The 26,527-nt window shown below is 39.6% G+C and overlaps 1 protein-coding gene across 3 annotated transcripts; it reads right to left on the minus strand.

The window, feature by feature from the left end:
- Nucleotides 1-997: 997 nt before the first annotated feature.
- On the minus strand, nucleotides 998-20,564 carry LOC149895360 (heart- and neural crest derivatives-expressed protein 2-like). 3 transcript variants are annotated; one of them, XM_090118922.1, is made up of 9 exons: nucleotides 20,493-20,552; nucleotides 20,313-20,369; nucleotides 17,330-17,414; nucleotides 15,896-16,003; nucleotides 14,837-14,920; nucleotides 13,679-13,863; nucleotides 12,165-12,257; nucleotides 11,277-11,414; nucleotides 998-1,489 (listed from the first exon to the last, which is right to left on the minus strand). In XM_090118922.1, exons 3-9 carry the CDS (start codon nucleotides 17,412-17,414, stop codon nucleotides 1,397-1,399), a joined length of 786 nt encoding a protein of 261 aa, XP_089975048.1. In that variant the 5' UTR covers nucleotides 20,313-20,369; nucleotides 20,493-20,552; the 3' UTR covers nucleotides 998-1,396. The 3 variants fall into 3 exon arrangements, with proteins under 3 accessions (XP_089975048.1, XP_089975049.1, XP_089975050.1); XM_090118923.1 differs by lacking the exon at nucleotides 14,837-14,920 and having other exon boundaries at nucleotides 20,313-20,564; XM_090118924.1 differs by lacking the exon at nucleotides 12,165-12,257 and having other exon boundaries at nucleotides 20,313-20,564.
- Between the last annotated feature and the right edge of the window lie 5,963 nt (nucleotides 20,565-26,527).

Below are 26,527 nucleotides of genomic sequence, written 5' to 3' on the forward strand. Positions count from 1 at the left end.
TTAAGTAATCAGGTAATCTTTACTTATAATTTTTTAAAACTGAGGAGTTTGTTTGTTTGAACGCGCTAATCTCAGGAACTAGGTACTAGTCCGATTTGAAAAAAATTTCGGTGTAAGATAGCCCATTTATCGAGGAAGGATGAGGCTCATCACGCTAAGACCAACAGAAGCGGAGCCACGCGGGTCAAACCGCAGGACGCAGCTAGTTATGTATAAAATAGTTTAAAAACTTATTCTTATTGCACGAATACTTTGTTTTTCTTGTATGTGAAATAAATGAAAATAATACTTACTAAAATAAATGTTTTGCTATCTTATCTTAAAATAAATAAAACACAAAATTCATTTAATTAATATATTTGGCATAAGTCTTTGGTACAAATTACATTATTTACAATATAAATAAGTTTTAAAATTAATAATCGACAAACAAAATACGACGCAAAAAAATAATGTCGCCACAGATCAAATGCTCAACCTGTATTTAGACATTGGCAAGTCTTGCTCATTGCTATAATTAAAAAAAAATCGAAAAAAAATATGACACATAGTTCAGGATTTTTTTTTCATTTATTTTTGTCCTATATCTACTCCCTTCGTTTACATAAAAAGTGCAGAAAAGAAATCTACATTTTTTTAACTAGAAATAATATAATTTTACTAATTTGAAATAAGACTAGTAAAAATAAATGTTTTCCATAATTTTTTTTTTTGTTTTTGACACTTCAATCAACAGATTTTTTTCATTTTTTAATCTATGTTGATGGAACTCACACTGCAACTGGCAGATAGCTGTCTTATGTAACTTAACTTACGTAATAAAGTAAATAAGTTCTTATTCTAAGGGCCGGCGCCCAGTGCCGGCATGGCACGGCATGGCAGGCAGAACATCCCGCGGCGTGCAATGGCATCCCGCGGCATGCCGTGGCATCCTGCTAAAAGCCCCACTAATGCTGCATAAGTTTCAACCTTATTTCAACTAGCTAGCAATCGTCATGCCGCCGCATCCTGCGGCGTGCCGCGTCATGCTGCAGCATCCTGCGATACGTCGCGGCATCGTGGCATCGAAATAAAGTAACTTGAATTCTAAACTGATTGAAATAAGATTCAAAATAACTTCATTAGTAATAAAATCCTCTGCCCTGCCATGCCACGCCGTGCCGGCAGTGGGCGCCGGCCCTTAGTATTTTAATTAAAATTTACAATTATTTACAAATAATATAACTAGACTAGCAGACTGGAAATTTTTTTCCTCATTTGTGAAGTGAAACTTCTTTGCGCGTTGAGAGTAAAATTTCAAGACAATACCTACCGTCACGTCATGGAGTAAGGCAACGATTTGGGTAGATATTTGAATCATGCCAAAGAAGTTTCACTTCTGACACACGCTAAATTTTTAACTTTGTAAGTTTTGTTCGCTCTTCAGTTCCAACGCCCATACATGTTGCGGCCACCCGGTTCGCCCTTTGCCTTTTTTGTCTGTTGCATTCTGTAACAAAAAAAAATGTATTAAAGAACAAAAAAAAACAATTTTTATTTTTTGTAAGTTAATATATTTAGAATAATTCATAAACTTAAAAGTAATAAATTTATATTGCAAATAGTATCAAGTTGAAAGATAAATTATACTGTTATTGTATACTAGCTTTCCGCCCGCGGCTTCGGCCGCGTATTCAAAGAAAAACCCGCATAGTTCACGTTCACGTCCTTCCTCAGGTCTCAAGCTATCTCTGTACCAACATTGACGTTAATCCATGCAGTACTTTCTGAGTTGAGCCCGGACATACAGACAAACAGACAAAAATTCATAACTATATTTTTGGCTTCGGTATCTATAAATGTAGATCACGCTCCATTATGCGGCTGCTGTTGACGCGTTGCTGGACTTCTCGCTGTCGGCGGTCGGGCATTCGCAGGTGAATGAGTGAGTGGGTAAGTGAGTGGCTGGGTAGAGTGAGTGAGTGGGTAGAGTGAGTGAGTGGGTAGAGTGAGTGAGTGGGTAGAGTGAGTGAGTGGGTAGAGGGAGTGAGTGGGTAGTGGGAGTGAGTGGGAAATGTGAGCGGGTGGGTAGAGTGGGTGGGTACTGTGAGTGGGTGGGTATTGTGAGTGGGTGGATAGTGTGAGAGGGTGGGTAGAGGAGTGAGTGGGTAGAGGGTGTGGGTGGGTAGAGGAGTGAGTGGGTAGAGGAGTGAGTGGGTAGAGGAGTGAGTGGGTAGAGGAGTGAGTGGGTAGAGGAGTGGGTGGGTGGAGGAGTGGGTGGGTGGAGGAGTGGGTGGGTAGAGGAGTGGGTGGGTAGAGGAGCGGGTGGGTAGAGGAGTGGGTGGGTAGAAGGGTGGGTGGGTAGAGCGGTGAGTGGGTAGAGGGAGTGAGTGGGTAGAAGAGTGAGTGGGTAGAGGGGTGAGTGGGTAGTGTGAGCGGGTGGGTAGTGTGAGCGGGTGGGTAGTGTGAGCGGGTGGGTAGTGTGAGCGGGTGGGTAGTGTGAGCGGGTGGCTAGCCTGAACGGGTGGGTAGAGTGGGTCATGGGTGGGTATTGTGAGTGAGTGGGTAGTGTGAGTGAGTGTGTAGAGGGAGGGAGTGAGTGGGTAGAGATAGTGGGTATGTAGTGTGTCAGTGGGTAGTGAGTGGGTGGGTAGTGAGTGGATGGGTAGCGTGAGTGGGTGGGTAGAGGAGTGAGTGGGTAGAGGGAGTGAGTGGGTAGTGTGAGCGGGTGGCTAGCGTGAACGGGTGGGTATTGTGAGTGAGTGGGTAGATGAGTGAGTAGGTAGTGTGAGTGAGTGGGTAGAGGGAGTGGGTGGGTAGTGGGAGTGAGTGGGTAGAGGGAGTGAGTGGGTAGTGTGAGCGGGTGAGAGGAGTGAGTGGGTAGAGGAGTGAGTGGGTAGTGTGAGTGAGTGTGTAGAGGGAGGGAGTGAGTGGGTAGAGATAGTGGGTATGTAGTGTGAGTCAGTGGGTAGTGTGAGTGAGTGGGTAGAGTGAGTGGATGGGTAGCGTGAGTGGGTGGGTAGAGGGAGTGGGTGGGTTGAGTGAGTCGGTAGGTTAAGTGAGTGGGAGGTTGAGTGAATGAGTGGGTGAAAGAAAGCATTTTCAAAACATGTGAATGTGTTTCTTAAATGGGATCCTAAAGTATGTTGTATGATACTTATACAGGGTGTCAGCCTAAGACCAATAGGAGCGGAGCAATGCGGGTAAAACGGCGGAGCACAGCTTGTTGTTCATAATAATAAACTTTAATTACTTTCACTGATAATATAATACTGTAAGAAATATCACGCGTGGTCGGGTTGAATATTAGTTTGAAATGTAATAAGAATGTACTGCGATTCTACACAGCTACCTAATTGACGTAGGTAGTTGATAACAAAACGCAGCAAGTCAACGATGAACGACTATTAGCAAAGTGAAGGTAGTTGGGTCGAACGTCGTATAAACAACGTCCGAGCCCCTAGGCACGATTCGTACGAATGCGCCACGAGTCAAAGGAACGCGGCAATTTATAGTATTCGACAGCTAAACATGTTCGGACAGGAAACAGTGACAATTATTCATCCACAAAAATATTAAATCAAAAGTTACGTCTAACAATACGTTATTATTGAGCTATATTGAGATATCGCGAATTTAAGATTTAACTATACTATAGATATATCTATATGTTTAAATGGTAGATGAGTTAATTTAAGATTTACGAGAAAGTAATTATCTTCTAATTAAATTTGGAAGCTCTCGTTAAAACAAGAGAGCTTCAAAATGTATTGCATCGATAACTTGTGTAATTAAAATTTATTGGGTTCAGGGTTAATTAGACCGTTTCTATAGGTTCTAATATATTATGTGAAAGTTTGTATTGATGAGAAGTGGTTATGATTGCTCCAAGTATCCTTTAAAAAAAAATATTGAATGTACAGTCTTGACTTTCCTACGATTTTATTATATGTAGGATACAATTTATATTCGAAAAAAAAAAATTCAATTCTTTCAACATTTTCATTGTTGTCAGTAATTTATTATTTGCAAGTCATTACAAGTGCATTTTAAACAATAATATGACTTTTATTGCCTTTATTTATCAATTAATATTAATTACCTATATTTGTTCAAGTGTTGCTATTATATTATTTATTTAAATTAAAATAATAATTATTTAATAAAGGTTCACAAGAAGGTTAATAAATAAAAGTTATTTAAATAATTATTCTAGAAAATACAAGTTAAGATGACTAACATTCAATATTTAAAGAATATATTAGTGGTGTGAAGTCCCATGTCCCCTAATGGGGTAAGGGGCAGATGCATTATACATCTGTTTCACTGATCGATTTTCTTTAGGGACAAGTACCTAGGTGATCAGCCTTCTGTGTCCTACCAGACCGAGACATTTTTTTTCTTCGTCTCCACCGGGAATCGAGCCCAGGACCCCTCGGTGCTACCACAGTATTACCATTATTTCCTACAGTAAGGAATCGCCTTTGATGTCGCGCGATGCCGCCGCCAGCGTAGGTAATGACGCTGCCACACGAAAATACGCTAGGGTTGCAACAAATGGGAAATAAAACAATTGTGATTATTAATATTATGATGAAATCTTTATTCATATGTACATTCAAAATAATTGCGATTTTTAAATCTGATGTAATTATTTGTTCATAAATATATAATTACAGATATTGCACTGCTAAATATTATTTACGTGGACACTTTATTTTTGGATGTTCTTAATTGTATATTATAACATTTAACTAAGTATGCATTCGCATTGGGATGTACAATCTGATTAGAAAATAATGAGGACAACATATATACATAGCTTTGATTTTAATTCAACAGATACAATTAATACAATCTTTCTGAAATATTGTTTCCTTCTGGGAGTTCAATGTAGATTTACATCCGTAAACCGAACAGTTTGTGCGCGCCATAATAGAATATGTAAGTACCTATGTATAATAAAATTATTACACAAAAAATACGACTGCGTCATCCTTTCGCGCTAGGTAAAGCAAACTAAGCGTGTTTGCTTTACGCGGCCCGCGTCGCCCGACCCCCGCCAGTTCCCCTCCGTTTCTCTGCACAAGTACATTCGTCGCACTACTGTAGGAAATAATGGTAATACTGTGGTGCTACGCTCATGCGTCAACCACTGTACCAAAGAATATATTAACTATCTATATAATTACTAGCTTACCGCCCGCGGCTTCGCCCGTTTTGTCTAAAACATAATAAATTATATACATACATACTAAAACCTTCCTCTTGAATCACTCTATCTATTAAAAAAACCACATCAAAATCCGTTGCGTAGTTTTAAAGATTTAAGCATACAAAGGGACATAGGGACAGAGAAAGTGACTTTGTTACTATGTAGTGATCTATATAATTATGTATAAGATAAACAAATAAAATTTTAACCAAACTTAACATTTATTTCTATTACAAAATAACTCACTGTTGGTATACTAAGCTCAAAGGATATTGGTTTGGCATACCTACACTGAGTACGTAAAAAATACTTATAAAATTCCAGACGCGTTTTTTTTTCAAATAGATGAATTCTTAAAACTCTATGTGTACACCCATAACAAGCAACCCGCCTAACTTTACCACCCACACTTGAGCTATCGTTGAAGATTATGCTTTGATATATGCCTGCTGCGCGAAGCTAGAGAAGAAAACATGGATGTTAAGGAAAAATTTAGTAAACAATTTTTGACGTAATTTTGTTGTTTAAGTATTTTTTACGTGATCAGTGTATGCAAAACTACAAGACCCTTTGCGCTTAGTATACCGATAGTGGGACACCCTGTATATCCGAATAGGCTCCGAAACTACTGGACCGATTTAAAATATAATCTTAATATATATAAATCTCGTGTCACAATGTTTGTCCTCAATGGACTCCTAAACCACTTAACCGATTATAATAAAATTCGCACACCATGTGCAGTTCGATCCAACTTGAGAGATAGGATAGTTTAAACATGTAGGTACCACGGGCGATGCCGGGGCGGACCGCTAGTTTTACTTTAAGAATCCTACATTATCCCTAATGAACATAGGCTATATTTTATGATGTTATTATATGATTCAAAATTGCTTCTAGATGAAGTCATTTAAAATCCATACTAATATTATAAATGCGAAAGTTACTCTGTCTGTCTGTCTGTTACTCAATCACGCCTTAACTACTGAACCAATTTGCATGAAATTTGGTATAGAGATATTTTGATACCCGAGAAAGGACATAGGTTAGGTTTTATCCCGGAAATCCTACGGGAACGGGTTTTTCTTTAAAAACGCGGGCGAAGCCGCGGGCGGAAAGCTAGTAATAAATAAATGTTTGAATTTGAGTTTATCCCGGGTCAACCCGGCTAGACCTTGATGAATTTATAAAGTTGGAAGTAAATCTCCAAATCATCATTTCCGATTCTAAAGGTAAAAGTTATTATGGTTACCTGAACATGTTTAAATCATCTATACTATCTACACTAATATTAAAAAGCTGAAGAGTTTGTTTGTTTAAACGCGCCAATCTCGGGAACAACTGGTCCTATTTGAAAAATTCGGTGTTAGATAGCCCATTTATCGAGGAAGGCTATATAATATATATCATCACGCTAAGACCAACAGGAGCGGAGCAACGCGGGTAAAACCGCGGGGCACAGCTAGTTCAATATAAAACACTAATATCAGTCAATTATTAACACATGTTAAATATAAACGAACTGATTGTATCCACTTGAAATTCATGTTTTTGTTACAACACCATTGAGCGTGTAATAGATATTTTTTTTAATCTGTACCGCGTTAGATAATTGACTATATTATCTGCATATGGCGGGGCGGCTGTCAATATTTCCCGCGTGTTTTTTTTTCTTTTGTGGCTGTGTTATGTCAATGAAAATTTTATATTTTATAGTACACTAGCGGTCCGCCCCGGCTTCGCCCGTGGTACATATTTACGTTTTCTCTACATAAAAACCATCCTCGTACTTCAAGGAATATATTAAAAAAAGAATTATCGAAATCGGTTCAGCCGTTCTCGAGTTATGCGCTTACCAACACATTTTGCGATTCATTTTTATATATAAGACTAGCGGTCCGCCCCGGCTTCGCCCGTGGTACATGTTTACGTTTTCTCTACATAAAAACCATCCTCGTACTTCAAGGAATATAATAAAAAAAGAATTATCTAAATCGGTTCAGCCGTTCTCGAGTTATGCGCTTACCAACACATTTTGCGATTCATTTTTATATATAAGATATTAAATGAGATGTTTGATGACTTTTTAATTTTATTTTTGTATAAATTGGTGCCAAATAAATGAGTTCGAGTTTGAGTTTGAGATGATGTTTTTTCTTATTAAAATATGTAAATTAGAAAATTACTGCATACTTAAAAAGATTTTTTAGAAAACTTTACAGCGAGCGTGGTCACTTTCGAGTGACGAAACGTCGGGAAAATAATATAATGAATAAAACGCGTTTAAATTCCGTTAAAAATATTTAATTTATAATTAATGTATCTCGCATAAAATCAAACACTAGAAACTGCATGGATTTACTCAAAATTTTGCATGAATATTACTAAGTCAATATGTAGGTTCTATCTTATATATAAAAATGAATCGCAAAATGTGTTGGTAAGCGCATAACTCGAGAACGGCTGAACCGATTTCGATAATTCTTTTTTTATATTATATTCCTTGAAGTACGAGGATGGTTTTTATGTAGAGAAAACGTAAATATGTACCACGGGCGAAGCCGGGGCGGACCGCTAGTCTTATAATATAAAAATGAATCCCAAAATGTGTTGGTAAGCGCATAACTTGAGAACAGCTGAACCGATTTCGTTAATTCTTTTTTTATTATATTCCTTGAAGTGCGAGGATGGTTCTTACGTAGAGAAAACGTAAATATGTACCTACCACGGGCGAAGCCGGGGCGGACTGCTAGTAGTCTATAAATAATTATTAGATGTGTACAAAACGTGGTACTTCTTTCTACTCTTAACTTCAACAAAAACTACAAGAGAAAAAACACAAACATATCAATACGAGCAAAGCCACAAAACACATGTATGTTTTATTTCCGTTTCTCTCTGCACTAGCTGAACCGTATTTGATGAAAACCAGACGCAAACGATAAACATGCGCACGCGTACAGGTAGACGTGACCTACTTGAGAATTAGGGTTCCGTGATTAAATAGAGAAATAAATAAAAAATTGTATCTACTCGAATAGCAGGGAAAATTATACATTAGCATTTTTTATATATTTTGACATTTTAAATATCAATATTTATAGAACAGAAAAAAAACGATCACTCGGCGGGATTGGAACCCGAATCTGTCCACCAATCCGGGGCGGTGATCGAATTTATTCTATTCTTTTAGGTTAAGTTCTGTTCTTTAAGATCTGAGATATAATATGTATTTAATAATTACAGGGTTTCAGTTGAAAATCATAATTTATCACGTTTTCTGCAGTACATCAAAAATCTAAATACATGTCCTTATATAAAAATTATTTGCAAAATCAGAAATTTCATTACCTATTAAATAATTCGTTTTCGATGTTTATTTTAGCCTATTTTTATGATTTTATATGATCGAGCAAAATTCACGTGGTTGTGTAACAAATTAGCACACTTTTTAGGCAATATCTTGAAGTGTATTGATTATTTTTTCTAAAACTTCTAAAAGCGTCATATAATTGCAAATATGTACATGAAAAATTTGATCTTGCAAACCAATTTTACTCCGCTTCGCTGACGGGACTCTCCTTGACACATAGGATAAATTTTATCCCGGAAATCCCACGGGAATGGGAACTATGCGGGTTTTTCTTTGACAACGCGGGCGAAGCCGCGGGCGGAAAGCTATAATATGTATTCTTGTATTTGTTCGTAAATAAAACTACGAAACACGGCAATAACAAATTACACATAATTCCCTTTCTAAAAAAATTAAGGAAACATTTCCCGTAATAAAAACAAGCCCAAAATAAACAACACAGAACAGACAAACACATGGCCCTATCTAATAAACTGCGGTGTCGGATTGAATGCGAATTTTATTATTGGAAAGGCCACGTGCTGTTGATAAGGAATGTGGATTCACTCTACTATATTTTAATTTAACTAAATTCAGAAAAATAAATAAATATTATTATTTTTATATAAATTATAAATTTTATGGATAGAAATATCCATCTAGTAGGTACTATCTATATCAAAAGGTCAAAAAGTTTTTAGGTAATAATTGTGATTTCTTTCTATTGTATCAAATACTAGCGGTCCGCCCCGGCTTCGCCCGGGGTACATGTTTACGTTTTCTCTTCATAAGAACCATCCTCGGACTTCAAGGAATATTGTAAAAGACGAAATAACGAAATTGGTTCAGCCGTTCTTGAGTTTTGCGCTTACCAACAGATTTAGGGATGAATAAGTAAATAATGAAACAAAATAAAATTAGATTTTTTTAAATATATATACCTACTGGATCATGTAAGGCTATAAAACACGTTTTTAGCTCATGCCGATCATTGAAAGATAATAAAATAAATCACTTTACGACAAATAAACTTTTATCCATATCATAGGTATTTATTATTTGAAATTTACTTGCAAAGTAACAAAATTTTCATTTCATACAATATTATATGATTGACTAGCTTTCCGTCTGCAGCTTCACTCACTGTATAATAACTTAACAATTATTTATACATATAAACCTTCCTCTTCAATCACTCTATCTATTAAAAAAAATTTGGAAAATCCAAAAGTGCACGCCTCATAATTTTTTTTTTATAAATATTTATTAATTATTATTTTTGTTTATTTAATAACAATTAAACCACATCGAATCAGACCCTGAAAAATGAAAGGGTTCTATTCCTGAGCATACTCAAGCGTAAGAGAAAAAAAAGACTCGATTAGTAAAGTATTTCGGTCGCTATCGTGTTAACAAGAAAAAGGATCCGCACATACAGACACACGGACGTCCAAGACAGAACTTTTTAAAACTGTTTTTTAACTAGTTTAAATAACAAAAATGACATCAAAAATATCATGAACGTTAAAAATAGTGTTTTTTCTTAATATGTGTGTGTATGTATTATCTTACAAGTGCAATGTATGATACATAAAGACATTTTAAGTTTGAAAAATCAGATGTTTTGCGTGAAGTGACAGTAGTACCCACCTCAACGCTTCGCTTATGAGGCGTGCAATATCTATATTTATTATAGACTTTCCCAAGTCATAATGGGATCTTTTAAAACACAAATCAGATTACAAAATTCAATTGCCAATAACGAAAGATAAAAACGCATTAGCCCACTTGAATGCACTCGAAACATTCTCAAGGGAACGAGTGCATGTGCGCGGTCTGACGCCAGTGTATAATGTATAATCTGTGCTGCAATTGAAAATGGCGCCAATTTGTTACGTCAAAAACTCAAAACGTTTTTTTTAATGACAGTCATATAAAAAATTGCGTTTTTTTTTGAAGATTTATTGGCGAAAAATTGCGTTAGTTAAAATTGTCTATGCCGCAATAAACTTGTTTTCTCAAAGGGTTTTATTGCAACATTGGGTAGTTTTTGAATTTATCTATAAAAATAATATAGTTAAATCATTCGCTAATACTCACAAGAACAACAAATAGGTACACTATGGCAATTATTCCTATGCGTCTTTCTAATCGGAATGCTTATCACTACATAGTATAAAACAAAGTCGCTTTCTCTGTCCCTATGTCCCTTTGTATGCTTAAATCTTTAAAACTACGCAACGGATTTTGATGCGGTATTTTTAAAATAGGTAGAGTGATTCAAAAGGAAGGTTTTAGTATATAATTTATTATGTTTTAGACAAAGCGGGCGAAGCCGCGGGCGGAAAGCTAGTGCAATATAAAGCTCGATGTGTGAATACCATTACCAATTTTATTACCATTACCAAATACATATTATATACTAATCCTACTAATATTATAAATGCGAAAGTTTGTGAGGATGGATGTGTATGTGTATGTTTGTTACTCTTTCACGCAAATACTATTGAACCGATTACAATTAAATTTAGCACACATATACAGGGTAACTTGGATTAACACATAGGATAGGTTTTATCCCGAAAATCCCACGGGAACGGGACCTATGCGAGTTTTTCTTTAAAACGCGGGCGGAAAGCTAGTACAATATATTCTCACAGAGTGCATGTATGTGTGTACGTGTGTGTGTGTACGTGTGTATGTATGTTCTTTTCATTTATGTGTTGTTACCTGACTATGATCAACAGCACGTCGTCTAGGCGGTGTTTGATGTAATTCAGCTCTGAACCCTCCAGCTGGCTCCCCATCGCTTTCCAGTACTTTCAATAAGTATGAAATGTATGACGTCGCGAGTCGTAGCGTTTTTATCTGTGGACAAACATTGCCTAATACTATCGGCACATAATATAATACTATAGTAGTATTGGGCTGGTGAACTGTCAAATAGGACCTTGGCCTTTGATTAGAAAAAAAAAGTTCTTTTTTTTCTTTATGACATTTTTTGTGCCAGTGTCTTAATATACAACCCGTACGAATTAACTTGAGACGAGCCGATGACTTTTTTTTCAATTATTATATCCTTAGCATATAAATAAAATATTGGAATGTAATTCAAACTAAGTAAGTACCAGTTTTACTTACTTTGGGTAGTAATATTTTTAAAGAAAAACTAATATATCGCATATGTCGCATTCGTCGCCGAGTCTGAACTTAACTCGTACGGGTTATAATATTCTGAGATATAAGTAGTTAAAAAAAATGCCAGTGTCACGATGTATTATAAAAAAATGTTTAAAAATAAATCTGAAATAAATGCGCGTCTAGGTGTTGTGTACTATGCTCAATAGATGTTATAATTTTAACTAATAAGTATTCCTTTGATCTCAGTACACTAAATCTATGACACCCTGTATAATGCATGCTATAAACACATTTTTAGAACATTTTTGTTTATAATCATTGACATCTTAACGCGCGTATATTTAAAATTCGAAATCGTTTTTGTAACTCCCATTCTCCCTCTATAGTCTATGGCCTGTAGTTTTATATTATTATTTCATACAAGGTTATAATATTCACTATAACAATCACAAATACTTAGCACAAATATTTAATTACCTTGGACAATTTGGTATCAGGCGGTACGTTAGGAATACGATCTCTGAGGTCTGTAAATGCTGTATTTATGCTTTCAGTCCGCCGTCTTTCCTTCTATAGACAATAGATAGACTACTATGTATTGGACATAGACAGAGAAAATTATAGACGGGAAAACAGCTTTTTTAGGGACCTAAAGTTCAAATTTTCAATGTGCAATGCAATGATATGAAGATTTTTTAGTGACCGAATAGAATATATGAAGAGCTTTTATAGTGACCTAAATATATACATGAAATAATTTTATGCATACTTTCTTGCAATTTCCATAAATCTATCTTTTTCTCTGCCATAATTAATGAAACATCACAGTTTAATATATAAATAAAAACTCTCTTGATTAAAACACTATAATAATTCTACTTAATTACTGTGGTGTACGAATTTTGAAGCATTTAACATGCGAATGAAAATTGAAAGTTCTTTATTTATGACTTACCTAAATATATTATTAATGTTCTAGATAATTGAATTGGACACTATTAAAGTGAAACTTTTATTACATCGTCTCAAACTTTTTGGTCTGTGTAGCGCATGTCGCGTGTATCGCGGCTGCCGAGTAGGTATACCTACTCGGCAGCCGACCGACACGCGACATGCGCTACACAAAGCAGTGTTCGGAACCGTTCGAACAGTTTCACTTTTACCGTGGTTTCATAAAACCACACAACATTTTTGTCTTTATTAATAATTTGTCCAATTTGCAATATAAAGGGCCGGTTTCACGTCTTCCTGATAAGTATTTCGTTTAGTTTATATAAGGGCCAAACCAGAAAATATGATGAACATTTATCTTGAATATTTCAATGTTTATGCTCTTTTTACACCTTCCTAAATTTAATCAAGGACAAGGTGCTTATCCACAAAAAATATGTAAGGATGTGTAGCGAGGAATGTGTTTGTAAACAACCAATCATATCGCTTCATTTAGTTTGAAGTTTGCAGCGTTTAGCGTTTGAAGCGATACTATTGGTTATTTAAAAACCATTCCTCGCTACACATTCTCACACATTATTGGTGGAACCCTTAGTATGTAGTATCAATTACAGTCATAGACAATTTTGGAAAATTCTTCTTCTTCTTTTTTGTTTATGGCCTTCCCGATCCCAATAGGGACGGATTATGTTGTTAAATTGAAAATGTATGAAAAATTGTCAAACACTATCGTCTATCAAGGACATTGTCAGAGAGTCATAAAACCGGCCTTTTGAAGCGAAACTTCTAGGCGCGTTGAGAGTAAAATTTCAAGGTCGCGTCATGGCAATACCGTCACGTTAGGAGCCGTCAATTTTGATCTTCGAATCTTGCCAAAGAAGTTTCACTTCTGACACGTGTGCTCGGCACACACGCACTTTATTATTACTTTGGTATTGTTACTAACATAGATATTGTTACAAGTGGACCAATGATGTTTCAATGAATAAATGAATTATTATTTATATAATATATACCTTATTATTTACTTATTTATTTACCTTAGACAATTTAGTATCTGGAGGTACATTAGGAATACATTCCCTCAAATCCGTGAACGCTGTATTGATGCTCTGTGTTCGTCTTCTCTCTTTCTTGTTAGCTGTTGTTCGTCGTTTGACAACACGGACAAATGATGGCGGCGCTCTATCGTATCGGGGTAGGGATTGCATGTCGCATTCGATACCTTGAAAAGATAGTTATTTAGTGAAAGAAAGAAAATATATTTAAAGTGAAACTTTTATTACATCGTCTCAAACTTTTTGGTCTGTGTAGCGCATGTCGCGTACGTATCGCGGCTGCCGAGTAGGTATACCTACTCGGCAGCCGACCGACACGCGACATGCGCTACACAAAGCAGTGTTCGGAACCGTTCGAACAGTTTCACTTTTACCGTGGTTTCATAAAACCACACAACATTTTTATTTGTACCGTAAGCATATAAATACAGTTATTATAACAATAAAATAATTACAATTAACAATATGGATATATCCACTCAGTGCTTTGAGAATCTAATCTAACGAAACTTAAATTCTCCACTGATTTTTAAATCTATTTTTAATATTATAAAGCTGAAGAGTTTGTTTGTTTGAACGCGCTAATCTCAGGAACTACTGGTCCGATTTGGAAAATTCTTTCACCATTCGAAAGCTACATTATCCACGAGTAATATAGGATAGGTTTTATCCCGGAAATTCTACGGGAACGGGAACTATGCGAGTTTTTCTTTGAAACCGCGGGCGGAGCCGCCGGCGGAAAGCTAGTTATGAATAAACATGTACAATGACGGCCGACATTTAGGCCCTATAACACTATTGTGATTTCTACGCTACCCATTACGAAATATTATAATTAAATGTTTTCGGTTTTCTTGTTTCCTTCGATGCTTATTGTGGACATTACATCGAAATTAAAAAAAAAAATCACTAAGCGTTTGGCGCCAAAACACTTTTTGAAGTGAAACCTCTTTATCAGGGTTGGAAAAAAATTTAGTGTAACATTTTTTCGTTACGCGTGACATTTTTCCGTTACGCGCCATCTTTTTCTTATCCCTGCCACGCGTGATTCGACGTATTTCGTCATAAAGAAGTTTCACTTCTTACGTGTGTACACTAGTACACGCACACATTTTTTATTTTTTAATAAAAAGTTCTTACCTGCACTGTTTTGTGAATAATTATGATGAATTATGTTGTGATGAAAGTCGTAGGGTTCGTTTGCCATCTGCATTTCTTCATAACCTATAGATAATAAAATAAATACCTAGTTTAAAATAAACACTACAATCTAATGACCTGATTTTTCAATCCTTGGATAAAACTTATTCGTCGAATAATGTATAAAACTACCATTTTAAAAACGTATTCAAATTGCCCGTATTTGACAGTTTACGTGACATTTTAATATTATCGTGTAATACTTTATTGGACGGATAAGTTTTGTCCAAGCATTGAAAAATCGGCCCTTAATTGACACCGATATAAATATACACAGTTAGATTTAAATCTGTCCGTATAATAGCTGGTTTAAACGTATTTAAGTTGATAAGTAGATAACTAAATTTTAACTTAATTATAAGTAACTTATATTTAAATTACATGTGGGTCAATATCGAGTCTAAAGGCGTCGCTATACATATACAAACATACAAGTGAAGCTTCTTACCTATAGCATAACTATAGTACACATACCGATATCTATAGGTAGGTACATATAATAAATCTGTAGAAGGGTCAATTCTGTACATTGAAAATATTGAAAAAATAAATAGCAGGGGGTGTTACTGGATCGATACCAAACCCAAATATGTGATTAAAAAATTTTTTGTCTGTCTGTCTGTCTGTATGTGAAGACATCACGTGAAAACTAACGGTTCGATTTCGATGAAACTTGGTATAATTATACCTTATTATCCTGGGCGTAAAATAGGATACTTTTTATCCTGGAAAAATACGTAGAAAAAAAATTAATCTTAATTTTTCAGTTTTATCCATAGACGTTGTTCTGTAGAACCGCGAACACACGTTGCGTATTATTATAGGCCTAGCCGTATTTGGGTCCAATAGATATTTATAAGATGTCATTGTCAGAGTTACTCAAAATGGAGAAAATATAAACCATCCACGCGAAGACCGACATCCGCGCGAACGGAGTCGCGGGCGGAAGCTAGTTAATTAATAATATTCGAAGAAAGAAAATAAGGAATAAATTCTTACCATAATTCCTGCCAATATAATTATTTGTATCATGATACATATCCTGGGAATCGAACTCATGTACTTCATTTGATCCAGGCCAATAAACGCCACCATCCATCGGGCTACCTATAAAAAAAATAATAAAAAAAACATGTAAGTTTTGTTTTAGGAGTTTGTATGTTCGAATGCGCTCATCTCGGGAACTATTAATCTATAGGTAAACAGGTAGGTACCTATATTATATAGCTGAATAATTTGTTTGTTTGAACGCGCTAATCTCAGGAACTACTGGACCGATTTCAAAAAATTTGTCAGTGTTAGATTATAGATAGCCCATTTATTGATGAAGCCTATAGGCTATAGGTATAACTATATTATATCATCGCTAAGAACAACAGGAGCGGAGCAATGCGGGTGAAACCGCGGGTATCCCGCGGTCTACGGTCAGCTAGTCTTCTATAAATTAAAAATCAAACGATAAATTTGTTCCTTAGTAATGACAAATCTCGAGAACAGCTGAACCGATTTCGCTAATTATTTTTTTACTAGCGGTCCGCCCCGGCTTCACCCGTGGTACATATTTCGCAATAAAAGGTAGCCTATGTTCTTTTTCAGGATCTAAAGATTAGATATCTGTGCCATATTTCATCAAAATCGGTCTAGTAGTTTATGCGTGAAAACCATACATACATAAAAACTTTTCCTGTTTATAATATTAGTATAGATAGTATAGATAATATTCCTTGAAGTTCGAGGATGGTTCTTAAGGAGAGAAAACGTAAACTTGTACCACGGGCGAAGCCGGGGCGGACCGCTAATCCTAATGCGAAAGTTTGTGAGGATAGATCGATGGATGTTTGTTACTCTTTCACGCAGATACTACTGAACCGATTACAATGAAATTTGGTATGTAGGTAGCTGAAGACCCAGAATAAGACATCGGCTACTTTTTATCCTGGAAATCCCACAGGAGCGGAAACTATGCGGGGTTTTTCTTTGAAAACGCGGACGAAGCCGCGGGCGCAAACATACTGTCTTACCACAAAAAAACTTTAGACAGGGTTTAACTTTAAGCGCGGGTTCTCTTTAATCTGGTTTTGTCGTATTTCACATAGACAAAATATATTAAAGTGGATCCCTGGTTTAAAGTTAGACTGTGTTTAAATTGTTTTGTGGTAAGACCATAGTGTTTATAATTAACTAGATTTCCGCCCGCGGCTTCGCCCGCGTTTTCAAAGTTAAACCCGCATAGTTCCCGTTCCCGTGGGATTTCCGGGATAAAAACTATCCTATGTGTTAATCCAAGTTACCCTCTATATTATGTGTGCTAAATTTCATTGTAATCGGTTCAGTAGTTTTTACGTGAAAGAGTAACAAACATCCATACATCCTTACAAACTTTCGCCTTTATAATATATATTAGAAATTAAGACATGAATTGTAAAAGCTTACCTTGATGTGTTTGCTGGCAATAATATGGAGTTTCGTATCTGTCAAAACCATCATCTGGTGGTGTGGTGCTGCCGTAACTTGACATCTGAAAAGAGGTATATTTTTTAAACAAATAAAAAAGATAGAATGTTGATTGTCGAAAGTAAATCTATACTAATACTAGCGGTCCGCCCCGGCTTCGCCCGTGGTACATATGAAAAATAGATGTTGGCCGATTCTCAGACTTACCCGATATGCACAGAAAATTTCATGAGAATCGGTCCACCCGTTTCGGAGGAGTATGCAGACTAACATTGTGACACGAGAATTTTATATATAAGATAAGATTATAAAGATGAAGAGTTTGTTTGTTTGTTTGAACGCGCTAATCTCGGGAACTATTGCTCCGATATGAAAAATTCTTTCGGTGTTAGATAGCCCATTTATCGAGGAAGGTTATAGGCTATATATCATCACGCTACGACCAACAGGAGTAGAGCCACGGGGGTGAAACTGCGCGGAGCAGCTAGTAATTCAGATAAAGATTAAAGATATTATGTTAAAAAGCTGTTTTAGTTACATCCTATGAACTATATTCTATCCTACTATCGTATCCTACTTAATATTATAAATGCGAAAGTTTGTGGGGATGGATGTATAATGTATATGTATACCTACGACATAGTATAAAACAAAGTCGCTTTCTCTGTCCCTATGTCCCTATGTATGCTTAAATCTTTAAAACTACGCAACGGATTTTGATGCGGTTTTTTTTAATAGATAGAGTGATTCAAGAGGTAGGTTTTAGTATATGATTTTTTATGTTTTAGACAAAGCGGGCGAAGCCACGGGCGGAAAGCTAGTACCTAATATTATAATTGCGAAAGTTTGTGAGGATGGATGTATATGTGCATGTGTATACGTATGTTTGTTACTCTTTCACGCAAATACTACAGAACCGATTATAATGAAATTTAGCACACATATAGAAGGTAACTTGGATTAACACATAGGATAGGTTTTATCCCGAAAATCCCACGGGAACGGGAACTATGCGGGTTTTTCTTTGAAAACGCGGGCGAAGCCGCGCTCGGAAAGCTAGAGTCTTATAAATGAGAAAATTTTACGGTGCTCGATTCGAAATTTGATTTAAAACAGCACCTATGGAGTTTCTTTGCTTTGCTTTGTTTGCTTTCCTAATCGGTGGTAAATGTTGAAAATACCTATGTAGGTAATGACGATTCGAAAGTGCTTCTAGAATAAATCTAATTTAATAAATAAATGTTTGAGTTTGAGTTTGATTTGATTTTACGCGGGTTCGTATCCCACCTCGTGATCGATATCGGTGGTAAATGTTGAAAATATGTACCTAATGACGATTCGAAAGTGCTTCTAGAATAAATCTAATGTTTGAGTTTGAGTTTGATTTGATTTTTATTTGATTTAAGGTGACGCGGGTTCGTATCCCGCCTCGTGATCGATTTTTGAAGTGAAACTTCTTTTTCGGGGTTGTAAAAAAATTTAGTGTAGGTAACATTTTTTCGTTACGCGTGACATTTTTCCGTTAGGGTCAATTTTCGCACCATCTTTTTCTTATCCCTACCGCGCGTGATTCAACGTATTTCTGTAAAGTTGCATATAGTAAATTATTTTTTGAAAAATAAGGTCACAAAGAAGTTTCACATCTTACGTGTGTACACTAGTACACGCACACATTTTTTTTATATTGTTTAAAAATGTATCAAGTGTGTTGGTAGTTATATCAAAAATCTAAACTAAGTTTTGACACGAAGTCACACGATCGGCATGGCATAATATAAACACTACAATGTGATACACACGTGTCCGCTTGAGTTTTATGTGTTGTTAGCTTGTCCCGGTTTCGTCCGGATTTACCGGAAAATAAATATTACTGGTAATTATTTAGATATCTTCTTATATATAAAATTCTCGTGTCACAATGTTAGTCTGCATACTCCTCCGAAACGGGTGGACCGATTCTCATGAAATTTTCTGTGCATATCGGGTAAGTCTGAGAATCGGCCAACATCTATTTTTCATATGTACCACGGGCGAAGCCGGGGCGGACCGCTAGTTGTTCTATAGATATTATGTCTTAGGTATGTTACTGGGAAAAGAAGTACCTAGCTTTCAAATACATAGTATTAACTAGCTGCGACCCGCGGTTTTACAAGCATTGCTTCCGTTAGTCTTAGCGAGATGATATATTATTTTATATAGCCTATAGCCTTCCTCGATAAATGGGCTATCTAACACCGAAATAATTTTTCAAATTGGACCAGTAGATTAGCGCGTTCAAACAAACAAACAAATAAACTCTTCAGCTAAATACTATTAAAGTACCTATAGAAGAATAGCGGTCTGCCCCGGCTTCGCCCGTGGTACCTACATGTTTAAGTTTTTTTTATAAGAACCATCCTCGTACCTATTCAAGGAATAGATTCCGCAGCGCACGCGATGACAGAATTTTTATTAAGGAATTTTTTACACCTTGGGTTATTATTGCATTTTTGGTAGGATCTCTGGTGAAAGAATTTTTGAAATCGGTCCAGTAGTTTATGCGTGAAAACCATTACTTACATACATACATACATACATAATTACAAACCTCTCCTCTTTATAATATTATTATATATTTAATTAATAACGGCGATGAAGCATCGAGCGATTTTATTTTTGTATCTATAGATTTAGATTTATTTTTCACTAGCGGTCCGCCCCGGCTTCGCCCGTGGTACATATTTACGTTTTCTCTACATAAGAACCATCCTCGTACTTCAAGGAATATAATAAAAAAAGAATTATCGAAATCGGTTCAGCCGTTCTCGAGTTATGCGCTTACCAACACATTTTGCGATTCATTTTTATATATAAGATTTACCTAGGAACTACCTACTTTATTTTAATAACTAAGTACCTAGTAGGTACCCAGTACCTACTACCAGATACCACCACACCATATGAAATTAAAAAAAAAACTTACCTTATACGTTAGTCGGTGGTTATTATTATTTAAATTTTTAAACCAATAAACACAACACTTTCTCACATCACAATTAAAAAAAAAATATTTATTTTTCACAATACACGAATCACATGTCAAATATTTAATATTTTCAATATATATTCAAATATTTAAAAAAAAAACACTGACAATAAACACCTTTATTTTTTTTAAACAGCTGTCAAAAATGAAAAAATCTTGACAGCGTTTTACGCGGCAAAACGTCAGAAATCGGCGAATACTAAACAGTTACTGGAGATGAATCTGTGTCCCAGCTTCCTGATTCCCGCCCATAGAGGCGTGGCTTATTATCTCCGTGTTATCACTAATTTTATTTTGAACACCCATTACCGCTACTACTGCTTTTTTTTCATGCACTCGACTTTGCCGCCAATTTTTTGACGTTTCCAGACAAATGACAGATAAGATAAAAAAGCTATAATTCAAGTTAGCAGACTTTTTAAAGTACGTGAGCACTTGAAAAAGCTGCAGCCGTTTTAGAACTTTTTTAGGGAAATTGTTAAGTTAAAAATGCATTAAATGATTTTGCTTTTGTAATATTAGTTTACAGTTTGCAAAATACCTACAGTAGCGGTTATTTACTCAATAAGGATTTTTAATGAAATAACTTCTGTTCTTTAACTGATAACCTTATAAAATAGTAGGAAATTAGCAAGAAATAAACCAGATATTAAGTAGGTACCTACCTTTATCTTATATATAAAATTCTCCGAAACGGGTGGACCGATTCTCATGAAATTTTCTGTGCATATCGGGTAAGTCTGAGAATCGGCCAACATCTATTTTTCATATGTACCACGGGCGAAGCCGGGGCGGACCTCTAGTCATAATATAATATGCTATTCCATACAGCATAGGTATTATCTTTCAGTTTTACATTTTACATCTATACCTACTAATATTATAAAGCTGAAGATTTGTTTGTTTGTTTGAACGCGTTAATCTCAGGAACTACTAGTCCGATTTGAAAAATTCTTTCTGTGTTAGATAGCCCATTTATCGAGAAAGGATATAGGCTATATATCATCACGCTAAGACTAACAGGAGCGAAGCAATGCGGATGAAACCGCAGGGAACAGCTAGTATATAATATAAAAATTTAGATACCTACTTACCTACATATTAGCAATAAAATTATAATGATATAAAGATGATCACAATTCACATACCTAGGTACCCACATAGGTACCTTCATTAAGCTAAACAGTTCTGCTAATCGAGTAACTTTCTTTCGAAAACACTCAGTAAGAGTTCAATACGCCCCTGTTAGAAAGAGACAACTGTAATAAAAGAAAGAGATGCAACGTGTACTTATCTTGATTATCTATAATCCACTTAAGTGAATGCAATATTGAATTAAATATTGCTTCGTAGATGATGAAGGTATACCTATGTAGGTACTTACATTTGGCATCTCAAAGAATTCTAAGGTAGGTAGGTATGCCTAGAGCAGCCGAAAACCAGTCAACTACGGGTGCACTACCCTCGCAGGGTGGGTCAAAGAAAAAGGGTGGAAAAAAGAAAAATCGTAGAGATAAAGAAGCGGGTGCAAATGCGCCTTCCGATGTTACCACCTCACAGCAACGGTCTGAAGAGGGTTGGACCGTTGTAGGGAAGCGCAATAGGAAAAAAAAGAAGCGAAACGGCCAGCAAACCCGGAAGGTTAGGAAGCTCCGGGTTCCCTCTACGTCGGCGGTGGTGATTGCAATCCAGCCGGGTGCTGAGGACCGCGGTATTAGCTTTGCCTCGGTGCTGAAGGAGGCCAAAGCCAAAATTGACCTAGCCGAAATCGGCATAAGTGCGGTTCGCTTTAAGCGATCCGCCACTGGTGCTCGCATTTTAGAGGTTCCCGGCGCCGCTAGCTCGGAGCAGGCCGATGTGCTGGCGGTCAAACTGAGGGAGGTATTAGACAGCGAAGTGGTTAAGGTGTCCAGGCCAGTGAAGAGCGAAGAGCTGCGTATTACTGGGCTCGACGACTCAACTTCAGCGGACGAGGTTGCAGAGGCCGTGTGTCGGGTCGGGGAATGCTCCGCAGAGCAAGTTAAGTGCACAGGCTTGCGATCTGGACCTAGGGGCATTGTTACGGCCTGGATCAGCTGCCCGGTGGCAGCTGCAAAAAAGCTTTCAAAAGCGGGCCGCATTCAAGTTGGATGGACCTCGGCCATGGTGCGTTTGAATGATCCGAAGCCCCTGCGCTGCTTCAGATGTCTGGAAGTGGGGCATGTCAAGGCCCTATGCTCTTCTACAGTGGACCGCAGCACTATCTGCTATCGTTGTGGGGATATCGGACACAAAGCTGGCCAGTGCACTGCCACGGCCGCACGTTGTGTTCTTTGTGCGGAGGCAAACCGTCCGGCGGATCACCGGCTTGGGAGCAAAGCCTGTAAAACTAAGGCTAAGAAAGGAAAGCAGGCGAGTGATGGCTCGGAGGCCCCCTCACTCGCTGCTCCGGCACCCACTGAGGCGCCGACTGTTGAGGCAGCGGCTATGGAGACATAATAATGTCTTCACTTCAAATGATCCAGGTGAACCTCAACCACTGTGCCAGGGCGCAGGATCTCCTGTACCAGAGCATGGCAGAGTGGGCTATTGATATGGCAGTGATTTCAGAGCCGTACACTGTGCCCTCACGGAGCAACTGTGCAGGAGATCTAGACGGCGTAGTCATGCTGATGGCGCGGGGTGGAGTGGAGCTCGAGAGGATAGTGAGGCGAAGTGGCTGTGTGGCGGCTTCGTTTGGTTCTGGCATTGTTGTGGGAGTATATTTTTCACCCAACCGCCGCCTCTCTGAGTTTGAGCAATTCCTAGACGAGGTGAAACAGGTGCTTGATCTCGCACATCCCCAACCAGTGCTATTGGCCGGAGACTTTAACGCCAAATCCGTAGCGTGGGGATCTCCCATGACCGATGCGCGTGGTGTGGTGCTCGAGGATTGGGCGGCTTCTTCCGGATTGTCCCTCCTTAATCAAGGGTCTGTACTCACATGCGTGCGGCAGAGGGGCGGCTCCATCGTTGATCTGACGTTTGCGAGCCCGTCTCTTGCCCACCGTGTGCGAGACTGGAGAGTTCTGGAGGACGTTGAAACGTTGTCGGACCACAGGTATATCCGTTTCGGCGTCGCCTCACGGGAGATTCCCGGTCGAGTGACTCCAAGTGAGGGACGGCGACCGCGCTGGGCGTTGAGCCGCCTAGATAAGGAGCTGCTGGTTGAAGCCGCTATCGTGCAGTCCTGGCTTCCTGTGCCGGAGGGAACTGTGGCTGTTGAGGTGGAGGCGGCGTGGCTCGCTGATGCCATGACGCAAGTTTGCGACGCGGCCATGCCCCGTGTTGGAAGGATACCACCCAAGCGGCAAGTTTACTGGTGGTCCGCCGAAATTTCCCAGTTGCGCTCTTTCTGCGTAGCTGCGAGGCGGGCGTACACCAGGTGTCGAAGGAGGAGACACACTGACGCAGAGGAAGCGCAGTTGTATGCTGCCTACAGGAGCTGCGTTGTTGCTCTACAGGAGGCCATTAGCCGATCTAAGGCGGAAGCTTGGGAGGAGATGATAAGTGGCCTGGATCGGGACGCCTGGGGCCGGCCGTATCAATGGGTGAGGCAAAAGATCCGCCCACGTGCCCCGCCCCTGACCCAGTCACTTGAGCCCCAATTTCTGGACCGAGTAGTGGCGTCGTTGTTTCCGGACCGGGAGAGACATCCTCCGCCATCGATGGCGTCGAGGAATGTTGCGCCACAGGAAGAGTCAGATGACGCCGTTGTTCCTTCGGTCACGAGAGAAGAGCTGGAATCGGCTGCAGACAGGCTTAAGAGAAAGAAGGTTTCGCCTGGTCCTGATGGTATACCTAGTCGAGCTTGGGCACTTGCGCTACCGGCTCTTGGCTCTAGAGTCGAGCGCCTGTTTTCAGCGTGCGTACAACAAGCCCAGTTTCCTGGAAGATGGAAATCTGGTAACTTGGTATTGATCAAAAAGCCAGGCCGCCCAGGGGATTCGCCGTCGGCTTATAGGCCGGTGGTGTTACTAGATGAGGTGGGAAAGCTCCTTGAGCGTATTCTGGCGGCGCGCCTCGTTGACCATCTTGAAAGAGTCGGGCCGAACCTCAGCAACTGCCAGTATGGCTTTCGGCGGAAGCGATCTACCCTAGACGCAATCTTATGTTTGAAGACCGTTGCAGTGGATGTGGTCTCCAGAGGCGGAGTACTTTTGGCGGTATCTTTGGATATCGCCAATGCTTTTAATACCTTGCCCTGGACGTGCATTCTGGAGGCACTCCGCTACCATCGCGTGCCCACATATTTACTACGGATGATACAATCATACTTGTCAGATAGGTCCGTATCGTACCTCTCTCGGGATGGGTGGAGGCAGAGGCCTATGTCGTGCGGTGTTCCACAGGGTTCGGTGCTAGGACCGCTCCTGTGGAACATCGGCTATGACTGGGTTCTGCGTGGTGAGCATCTCCCAGGGGTCGGTGTGTTATGTTACGCCGACGACACGTTGGTGACTGCTCGTGGAAACTGTCTAAGTGAGGCAGCCCAATTGGCGACAGCTGGCGTTGATCTAGTTGTGAATCGTATCCGCCGGCTAGGTCTGAAAGTGGCCTTGGAAAAGACGGAGGCGCTGTGCTTTCATGGCCCCCGTAGGGCACCAGGGGCTGGTTCCTGTGTACAGGTGGGGGGCGTGTCCATAGAGATCAGTCAGACAATGCGCTATCTGGGAATTTTCTTAGACGGTCGTTGGTCTTTTGCGGAGCACTTCCGTCGCCTCGCCCCCCGGCTCACCGGAGCGGCCGGGGCTCTGGGAAGCTTGCTCCCCAATCTTCGGGGGCCTGGAGATAGCTGTCGCCGGCTTTACACCGGTGCCATCCGCTCAATGGCCCTGTACGGAGCGCCCATCTGGGCTGATTCTCTTAGCGCCCGGACTAGACCCCTTCTGCGTCGTCCGCAACGGGTCATGGCGCTAAGAATATCGCGGGCATATCGGACTGTCTCTTTTGAAGCAGCCTGCGTACTAGCCGGAACCCCCCCTTGGGAACTTGACGCTGCTGTACTCGCGGACGTGTACCGACGAATTGCTGGGTCCAGGTCTTCGGGGCTGGAACCAAACCCCGAAGAAGTCTCGCGCTGGAGGGCTTCGGCTCGCGAGCGTCTGATGGAGGAATGGGTGCGGCGTCTCGAGAACCCAACTGCAGGTGTAAGGACGGTGGAGGCCATCCGGCCGGTCCTTTTAGAATGGTGCAGCAGACGACATGGGGCTCTCACGTTCCGCTTGACACAGGTACTGTCTGGACACGGGTGTTTCGGACGATACCTGTGTCGAGTCGCGATCCGGGAGCCAACCATGGCCTGCCATTGGTGCCCAAGCGAGGAGGATACAGCGGACCACACGCTGAGTGTGTGTCCTGCGTGGTCCGTGGCTAGACAGCGACTGGTCGCTGCTGTGGGGCCGGATCTCTCGCTCCCGTCCTTGGTTCGCGCCATGGTTGGAGGCTCCAGGTCCTGGCGTGCGGTGGTCGCCTTCTGTGAGGAGGTGATGGTGCGAAAAGAGGAGGCGGAGCGGGTTCGTGAGGGGAACCCTCTCGCGGACCCGATGCGGCGCCGGCGACCCTTTAGGCGCCGACGCCGAGTCGCGGTCGCTAGCGATCGCGACCTGCCTCCCTAGCGAAGGGCTCTGGACGATGGACCGGGGACATGCTCCATCGTCCGGGGCAGTGAGGTGACATGAGACGTGTTCCGCTCATGCCGCCTCGCAGAGGAAGGAGGAGGCGCGCACGCGCGCAGCCGTAGGTGGTAACGGAGGTGGGCCCGTAACCGGGCGTCCGCTGCCAGGGTCGTGGACGATTTCTAAGAGTACCCGCGGCCCCGGCTAACTGCGCGGCTCGACGGAACACAGTGGGGTTTTAGTCGGTAAGAATCCGACATAACCCTTGGCTCCATCCCCGGGGGCCGTGGGTATCTTTCGAAGATTTCCCCACTATAAAAAAAAAAAAAAAAAGGTAGGTATGCCTAATAAAGTGGTAGGTATTTATTTAATTCGAATATCGAGTACCGAGGTATTAGGTCTTATTATTATTATTCTCATGAAATTTTCTGTGCATATCGGGTAAGTCTGAGAATCGGCCAACATCTATTTTTCATATGTACCACGGGCGAAGCCGGGGCGGACCGCTAGTTATTT

The sequence above is a fragment of the Colias eurytheme genome, chromosome 31 (assembly GCF_061535395.1).
Source record: "Colias eurytheme isolate Ceu_HAF_F1 chromosome 31, ilColEury1 Martin Lab GWU primary, whole genome shotgun sequence".
Lineage (NCBI taxonomy): Eukaryota > Metazoa > Arthropoda > Insecta > Lepidoptera > Pieridae > Colias > Colias eurytheme.

What these genes read in the sequence shown, in the direction of transcription:
- LOC149895360 (XM_090118922.1), bottom strand. Translation starts at nt 17,414, where the DNA reads ATGTCAAGTTACGGCAGCACCACACCACCAGATGATGGTTTTGACAGA. An exon ending in TTATATTGGCAGGAATTATG is followed by an intron (nt 14,921 to 15,895) that starts GTAAGAATTTAT and finishes TATTATCTATAG; the next exon opens with GTTATGAAGAAATGCAGATG. An exon ending in TTATTCACAAAACAGTGCAG is followed by an intron (nt 13,864 to 14,836) that starts GTAAGAACTTTT and finishes TATCTTTTCAAG; the next exon opens with GTATCGAATGCGACATGCAA.